Genomic DNA, 9,056 nt, shown 5'->3' with positions numbered 1-9,056 from the left:
ACTGTTAGAAGTTCTCGTGCAAGCTGAACTGTCCTTCTGGATCTACGTACAGTTCACCGCGAGCGGAGCTGTACACTTGCCTGTACTCGACCGGGGTGTACCAGCCGCAGCCGATACCGCACTGTGTCTTCAGTAAGTTTGTCTTTCTTTGATTCGTTTCGGCGGGTACAGTTGCTTCGGCGACTGTCTGAAGTTCTTGTGAAAGCTGAAATGTCTCTCCGGCTCTACCTATAGATCGTCACGAGCGGAACTGTACACTTACCAATTGATAACGCATTGTGTTTTCAGTAAGTTTTACTTTGATTAATTTTTAGGCCACAAGCAATTGATGAAAATAAATTTTCTTCCTGGCACTAAGAATTTCATCGAAATTTTATTTTTAATATCTTGTTGTATTATGTATTTGGTACGCGTTCAATACTTTATCTAAATGAGTATTATTTTATTGTTTCAGATGACGTCTTTGTCGTTACTCCTACAAACTACAGCGTAAGTATTGGCAATTTTATTCTTAAATAAAAAATGTAGATCTCGGAAAGCTAAGATTGAGCCATGGAAAATTAAAGATTAGTGAAAAATTCAACTCAACTTTTTTTTTATGTTTCATCACAAAAGTGAGATACAGTCAAGGATGCGAGTCTTCAGGTAAGAATGGCGTATTAAAGTCTCAATTTATCTTATAGAGCCACTACGAAAGCCACAGTTGGTCATCCTCAAGCCACACCCACGGCGGTGCTAGCGGTGGGTCGGAAGGGTCCTACGGGTCGCACCATGGGTCTGCGACCTTCGGCCAAGGGTCGCACGGGTCGGGAGGTGGCTCGTACGGCTCTGGTGGACATTCTACGCAAATGGTGGTGCAGGACTTGACGCCTAAAGGAGGCACTTGCTTGACCTGGGCCGGCGAGCATTATAAGACGTTTGATGGGAAGATTTATAGGTAGGTTTTAAATAATAAAAATATATTTCTATCTTTAAAATATAATGCTGATCTGTTCAATTTATACACGTTTTATGCAAGTAAACAACCCGTAAATTTTTGATTGGAAGTAATAATTCTTTATCCTCTCACAAATTTTCGTATTTATGCTCTAAGGTAAGCGTTTTTTTCGACGCGTTGTAAAAACGTTATCTGGGGGCTTAGTGTGAGTTTAAACGTATTCGATATCGAGTTGTTACCAATTGTATTTGAAAGTGTATGCGTAAACGGTGTGTTTGCATAAATAAAATATTTTTATTTGTAAAAAAATTACATTAAATGTATGACGGATTGTACAGCGCCCCTAGCGGATACTTTCAAGAACTAAAATCTTCATTCATAGATTTTTTGACGCACTCGATACCGAATACGTTAGATGTAACGCCCCCTGAAAGATAATCTGAAACACATCAATGAGGGTTTTCGCGAATGAAAGATCCGCTAGATGGCGGGACGTGGATGTGGGGTCTGACTGCTGCGTGATTGGTGGATTTTGACATATCTGTCAATGTCATGTCCAAAATAACCAATCATGCAGCTTTTGGACCTTGCGTCTACGTATTGCCATCTGGCGGATTTTTCGTTAGCGAAAACCCTCATTGATGAGAAAATAATATGCACACTATTTACAATGAGGGCTATCGTTTTAGCGCTCACCAGTTGGCGCCACTGTAGAGTAAGGTCCTGTCACTTGCTAGTAGCGAGGACAGTGGCGCCAACTGTGGAGCGCGAAAGTGGTAGGAGGACTATCGCATTTGCACTCATCAAGATGGCGCCACTGTAGAGTAAGGTTCTGTCAATCGCCAGGGGTGCCAACTGTTGAGTATAAAAACGATAGCCCTCATTAAAAACCACCCCTAACACCTTCCTCGTAGCTTCAAATCGCAATGCCAGCACATCCTGGTCCGCGACACGCTTGAACACAAGTACACGGTGGCGGTGCGGCCCGGCGCGTGCGCGCGCGCTTACTGCCCCTCCGAGATCACCATCTACTTGGAGGAGAAGGCCTATACCCTGTCTGTGCATCCGGGTAAGCGAAAGTAACCCAGTTGGTTGGAGATAAGGTTTATATTTCAATAGGAACTGCTTCACCATCTACTTGGAAGAGAAGGCCTACATCTGCACCCTGTCTGTGCACCCGGGTAAGCAAAATTAACCCAGTTGGTTGGAGATAAGGTTCATATTTCAATAGGAACTGCTCATGTTATTTAGAGATCACTATCTACTTGGAGGAGAAGGCCTACACATTGTCTGTGCACCCGGGTAAGCAAAATTAACCCAGTTGGTTGGAGATAAAGTTCATATTTTAATAGGAACTGCTCATGTTATTTAGAAATCACCTTCTACCTTTAGGAGAAGGCCTACACCCTGTCTGTGCACCTGGGTATGCAAAAGTAACCTAGTTAGTTGAACATAAGGTTCATATTTCAATAGGAACTGCTCATGTTATTTAAAAATGCACCTTCTACCTTGAGGAGAAGGCCTATATCTTGTCTGTGCACCCGGGTAAGCAAAATTAACCCAGTTGGTTGGAGATAAGGTTCATATTTCAGTAGGAACTGCTCATGTTCCTCAGAGATCACCATCTACTTGGAGGATAAGGCCTACACCCTGTCTGTGCACCCGGGTAAGCAAAAACAACCCAGTTGGTTGGAGATAAGGTTTTATATCCTATCCTTTTTCAGTAGGAACTGCTCATGTTATTTAGAAATCACCTACCTTGAGGAGAAGACCTACACCCTGTCTGTGCATCCGGGTAAGCAAAAACAGCCTAGTTGGTTGGAGTTGGAGATAAGGTTAATTTTTCAGTAGGAACTGCTCATGTTATTTAGAAATCACTTTCTATCTTGAGGAGAAGGCCCACACCCTGTCTGTGCACCCGGGTAGGCAAAAGTAACCCAGTTGGTTGAAGATAAGGTTCATATTTCAATAGGAACTCCTAATGTTATTTAGAAATGCACCTTCTACCTTGAGGAGATGGCCTACCCCTGTCTGTGTACACGGGTAAGCAAAAACAACCCAGTTGGTTGAAGATAAGGTTCATATTTCAATAGGAACTGCTCATGTTCCTCAGAGATCACCATCTACTTGGAGGAGAAGGCCTACACACCCTGTCTGTGCACCCGGGTAAGCAAAAACAACCCAGTTGATTGGAAATAGGGTTTATATTTAAGTTGGAACTGCTTATGTTCCTCAGATATCACCATCTACTTGGAGGAGAAGGCCTACACCCTGTCTGTGCACCTGGGTATGCAAAAGTAACCTAGTTGGTTGAACATAAGGTTCATATTTCAATAGGAACTGCTCATGTTATTTAGAGATCACCATCTACTTGGAGGAGAAGGCCTAAACCCTGTCTGTGCACCCGGGTAAGCAGAAATTAACCCAGTTGGTTGGAGATAAGGTTCATATTTCAGTAGGAACTACTCTTGTTCCTCAGAGATCACCATCTACTTGGAGGAGAAGGCGTACACCCTATCTGTGCACCCGGGTAAGCAAAATTAACCCAGTTGGTTGGTAATAAGGTTCATTTTTCAATAGGAACTGCTCATATTCCTCAGAGATCACCATCTACTTGGAGGAGAAGGCTTACACCCTGTCTGTGCACCCGAATAAGCAAAATTAACCCAGTTGGTTGGTAATTAGGTTCATATTTCAGTAGGAACTACTCTTGTTCCTCAGAGATCACCATCTACTTGGAGGAGAAGGCGTACACCCTATCTGTGCACCCGGGTAAGCAAAAATAACCCAGTTGGTTGGAGATAAGGTTCATTTTTCAGTAGGAACTGCTCATGTTATTTAGAAATCACTTTCTACCTTGAGGAGAAGGCCTACACCCTGTCTGTGCACCCGGGTATTAACCATACTGCATCCGTACACCTTACTTTAGTGCGACTTAGACATTCTTTATAAGCGATCTAACGCTGTTGCAATATTTTAGTTAGTTGACAGAAATCATTATTTCCAAAATGAAGCAAGAAGTTTTAGTTCTCTATCCTTGCGAAAAATCAATTTATTGGTGTATTAAAATTGATTATTGAAGTTATTGTAAGCTAAAACTTCTTGCTCCATTTTGGAAATAATTAATTTCGGTCAACTAACTAAACTACTGAAACAGCGCTCGATCGCTTATAAATAATGTCGAAGTCGTACTAAAGTAAGGTGTACGGATGCAGTATGGTTAAGTTTAACATAGCGAGTGTTATTTAATGCCAAAATCACGAAGTCTTATCCATAGTAGGTATACATCGATGATATTTTGTATGCAAATAATTCAAAACAAAACTCTTTTTTTCTCTTAACTCCAGGGATAGATTTCAGTGCGCTTCGGTTTACAAATTAGTATTGGCCTGAGGAACAAAATGCACTATAGTTTCATTCTGGGCAGCACTTGGTCCAACTTCCATACATGGATTGGCACTGTCCTTTGACGGACTAAAAAATTTTTTTTAGGAAACTAGCCTATTGAATTAGTTATGTGTTAATAAGACAAAAATTTAATACTTTGATGTACCATGATGTTTTCAAATTCTTCTAGTGCTGACGTAGATAGTGACTATTTTTAGTAGCGTACCTAGGTCATCACTTTTGTAGTTTTTGCTCGTTTACGTCACGGCTATAGACTAGTTTGATTTGAGAAAGGTTTGTTTAACACGTTAGCTGCCACCCCGGTCAAATGTAGGTAATGTAGGTAGGGGTTCGGTCACCGGGGTGGCAGCTAACGTGTTAAGTAAAAATATTGTTGAACTCGCTCAGACATCTGCGAAGGCAGCCCGTCCGACGCGGCGCACTGCGCGGCGCAGCCCGACGACGCCAAGAAGAAGGCCCAGCTGTTCTGCGCCAGGATATTCAGCAAGGACAAGTTCCGCAAGTGCTCGAAGGTACAGGGGGGCTACTCCGAGACGCTGTTTACGTAGTTTCGGGTCTATCTGTTACCGTCGCTCATGCTGGCATCTCGCCTTGTATGAGAGGGATGGCAACAATCGAAACTTTGGATAATGTTTTTTCGGAGTAGCCCCGCAGACAATCAAGCAAACACTAGTATCCTTTGTCGTTGTAACAGGTGCTATTTAGCAACAAATATGTACAGTACAAGCAGCGTCAAATACATACTTAGTTCGTGTCGTGACACCCAAAGTTGCTAAAAAGTTCTTAACACATCTTTGTTACAATTGGAATAAGGTTGAATAACTTTTTGGCTACTTTGAGTGTCACGAACTATTTAACGCTGACTGTACGTTACTGACATTATTATTATTATTTCAAACTTATATGCACATAGAACAGTGTACATAAGTGCCATCACTGAGGAATATGCATGTCAGCCAGTCAAATAATTCCTTCGACGTATTTTACATTGCGCCATCTAGTTCCAAAATAAGCAGGAATTTTACATACTATGGGTACTGGGCAATGGAAATAAAGTTACCTAAATGTCTTTTTTTTACAAATAACAATATACAAAGATCACCAAAAAGTAACTGAACTCTCATGTGATTCTTTTATCAGGTTATGGATGTGACCCTGTTGCTAGAAGCTTGCCAAGAAGACTACTGCGCTTGTAAAGATAGTCAAGGTAAGGCTGTTCGATCAGATAAAACAAAGTTATGCAATTTAAATGACACATCGATTGATTGTTTTGGTTCAATATTCCCTGTTTTCAGATCCCGAGGAGTGCGCTTGCAGCACGGTTTCTGTGTTTGCTAAGGAGTGCCTACGACATGGAGTGGAAGAAATGAAGTTCTGGAGAGATCCCGACACTTGCCGTAAGTCACGAATACTTTTGAATTAACGTATCCAATCTATGAAACGAATAGTAAAATAATAACGAATAAATTAAAAAAAATGCAAGGAAACGACACGTAAGTTATCATCATTATTAGAAATCTATTCCCCTTCCATCTATCATTACATTTTTTCTTTTGTCCTCATTGCTGATCGTCTCGATCATTGATTGATCTTCCATCTGTGTGCACGAAAAGTTCGGTGTATACTTACTGCCTTGACATACTTTTATGAAGACATTCAATAACTCCCAAAAATCTGTTACATTAAGGCGGTTATCACACTGCGCCGCGCTCCGCGTGATTTCATATAAAAAATCCCGCGCGCAGACGCGTTGTCAGTGTGTTGTGCCGCGCGTGTTTTCTATACAAACTGAGGTACTTGCATACAATGATTAAATCTGTCGTCCCGCGTACCGCGGCGGAGCGCGGCGCAGTGTGATAACCGCCTAATGACGTCGTCTAAAACGAATTTTCACTTATTATCAAAATCACATCGTCCACGTAAATGCAGTCCTTCACCTTTATTTTTATCCTTTTTCCTCAGCCAAAACCTGTCCGGACGGTAAGATCTACAAGGTCTGCGGACCAGACTCCCAGCCCAGCTGCTCCTTTCCGCAAGTGGCCTCAAAGGCCGACAACGCCACCTGCATCGAGGGCTGCTTCTGTCCCGAAGGCCTACTGCTGGAAGGAGGCAAGTGCGTCCAGAAGGACGACTGTCCGTGCAGACTAAGGAACAGGAGCTTCAAGCCCGGATCTGTTATACCTAAGGAGTGCAACAGTTGGTGAGTTTTGGCAACCCTCTAGTGTGTACTTTTTGTTTTCCTTTGTAATAATGTAGGTTACATTGACGTCCAGATTCCATATCTTTAATATGAAACAACAGAACGTCAGACTAAACATAAAAACTACATAAAATGTCAAAGTTATTAGCTGTGTATCTTATCTGTGGTATCGCCTTTTGTACACTGATGGCTGAACAAAGAGAAATAGTCAATGCTCTCGAAAAAATAAAAGAAAGGTCTATTGGACTGTATTTGCCTGCTGCTGTCTTTTCCGAACACTATAATCCCGGCCTTTCAAGGCGAGAGTGAATAGGCATATACCAGTGTACCACCCTAGATTGCATCTCAATTAATATCAGGTGCGATTGCGGTTCTTGTTCTGCATAAAAAAAATTGACGCATCAAACGTATAAATGAGACACGCATACAGTTCATAAATGTCAGAAAACAAACTTCTAATTCTATAGCCATTTAGTTACATAGTTCTTCGACTACCCTCACCCTAAAAGTAGCCTTCCTTTACCAGCACATGTCAAGCAGGCGAGTGGAAGTGCACTCAGGTGCCTTGTGGCGCTCGCTGCAGTGCCGTGGGCGATCCTCACTACACGACCTTCGACGGGCAAAGATACGACTTCATGGGACATTGCACGTATACCTTACTGCAGACTAACAATATCACAGTTGAGGTGGAAAACGTGGCGTGTTCTGGAGCTATTACTGAGGTAACTTAATTATTCATTGGATATTTTACCATCCCCTCTCTTAGTCTCATTTATTTAAAGGTTTTTTGGTTGGTGCTTATACGCCGATTCTTTAACTTGTCTATTTGGTTAATACTTATTGTGATCTCGGAACTCAGATTTGTGAACATGAGTTTCAGTCTAGGTCATAAATAAACTCAGCTGTTGGTTTATCCCACTACAGTTTCCTACCACACTTTAGCCTCCAATGAAGCTTTTTGAATAAGATTTTCAATAATATTGCTCCTGAAATGAAATTTTCAAGTCTTCTAAACACTCAATCTTTAAACTTCTTCATTTAACCAAAATAAAATTCTAATGTCTATCAATATTACCTAGGAAATGAACCTAACACCATACAAGGGCGAGGGCAGGCCGTCCTGCACGAAAGCCGTGAACCTCAAGTACGACGGCGCCGACATCCACCTGAAGCAAGGAGGACTGATTCTTGTTAATGGGAAAGAGGTGTCTGCGCTTCCCGTCAACGTGGGACAGATCAGGATTCGAGCCGCTTCTTCTTTGTTTGTCATCGGTAACTTTTTTTGTATATTATAGTCTACACTAATATTATAAAGAAAGATTTGATTGTTTATTTGTATTGAATATACTCCTTAACTTCTGGACCGATTTGAACAATTGTTTCCCCATTAGAATCCTATATCCTAATCTATACTAAATAATACGCGTTTGTTTCCAGTGCAACTGCCTCTGAAAGTGGATATCTGGTGGGATGGCAACACCAGAGTGTTTGTCGACGTACCGCCATCATTCCAGAGCAAGACCAAAGTAAGATAATGCCAAGATTTTTCATTCTACATCTAAATATATGTCAAGAAAAGCACCCTACCTTTGGTCCTTCGAGCCGGATGTTACATTTGTCTGTAACATTAATTTTGTTAATTCCTTGTCCATAGGGTTTATGTGGAACCTTCAACTTGAAACAAAGCGACGACTTCTTGACTCCCGAAGGCGACGTAGAACAGTCTACCCTCGCGTTCGCGAACAAATGGAAGACCAGGGAGTTCTGCGAAGACTTGAGCACTAAGGAACCCGAACATCCTTGTAAAGCAAACGTTCAGAATAAGGAAATGGCTGAGAAGTACTGCAGCAAGTTGAAGAGCAAGCTATTTGAAGGTGAGAATGAATAGCCATAAGATAAGGAGCCATAATAGCCCAAAAGATTTTGATTTGATTTGATTTTTGTTCATAAGTGCCACTTGTGGTCTAAACTGAATAAATATTTTTGATTTTGAATATTTTTCCTTTCCACTTCGTTCTTGTACAGTAGTTTACTTCACAGTCAAATGTCCTGTTTTTATGATTTTATTTCTGATTCTTCAATAGATTTAAATATTATTACGTAACATGTTGTACTTAGCTTTTTTCTGAATCTTATTTTGCATGCGGTCTCTTTTTAGAGCGGTTAGTTTTTTTTTTTACTTTTTTAACGGTGCATTTCACGACGATTCTCGCGTGATTGTTAGCAAGAGTGTTTATAAGCGGCGTTGAAGCACTAGTTTCTCGGGCGTGTTTTGAGCTATGGCGGTGTATCTGGGGCATTTACGGCCGAATACTGAAACGCCATTTAAATATTTGACGGCTTCTCAAATAGTTAAGCAGCTCCTAAACTTACATTTCGCATACTCAAAACAATATCTGAGCAGTTCTCAATTTTTAAGCACCTCTCAAATTAAGTTGCTCTCAAACGCCACTTAAATGAATTTTCGCATACTGAAACGCCATTCAACGCTAAGCATTACTCAAACAACTG

The 9,056-nt window shown here is 41.3% G+C and overlaps 1 protein-coding gene across 1 annotated transcript; it reads left to right on the top strand.

The window, feature by feature from the left end:
• Positions 1–454: 454 nt before the first annotated feature.
• LOC114366054 (von Willebrand factor-like) lies at positions 455–8,419 on the top strand (the record flags this gene model as incomplete). The annotated part of the gene is made up of 15 exons (XM_028322819.1): positions 455–489; positions 684–937; positions 1,852–2,006; positions 2,553–2,603; positions 3,174–3,224; positions 3,417–3,467; positions 3,659–3,709; positions 4,733–4,857; positions 5,486–5,552; positions 5,641–5,742; positions 6,308–6,545; positions 7,072–7,267; positions 7,625–7,817; positions 7,983–8,071; positions 8,200–8,419. Coding segments are annotated over 15 exons (1,878 nt in total), but the record flags the coding sequence as incomplete, so codon positions are not given.
• Between the last annotated feature and the right edge of the window lie 637 nt (positions 8,420–9,056).

This window comes from Ostrinia furnacalis, unplaced genomic scaffold (genome assembly GCF_004193835.3).
Source record: "Ostrinia furnacalis isolate ACB-3 unplaced genomic scaffold, ASM419383v2 OfSCF0520, whole genome shotgun sequence".
Lineage (NCBI taxonomy): Eukaryota > Metazoa > Arthropoda > Insecta > Lepidoptera > Crambidae > Ostrinia > Ostrinia furnacalis.
The sequence above is the reverse complement of the archived record's forward strand: the minus strand, read 5'-3'. Positions and strand labels throughout refer to the sequence as shown.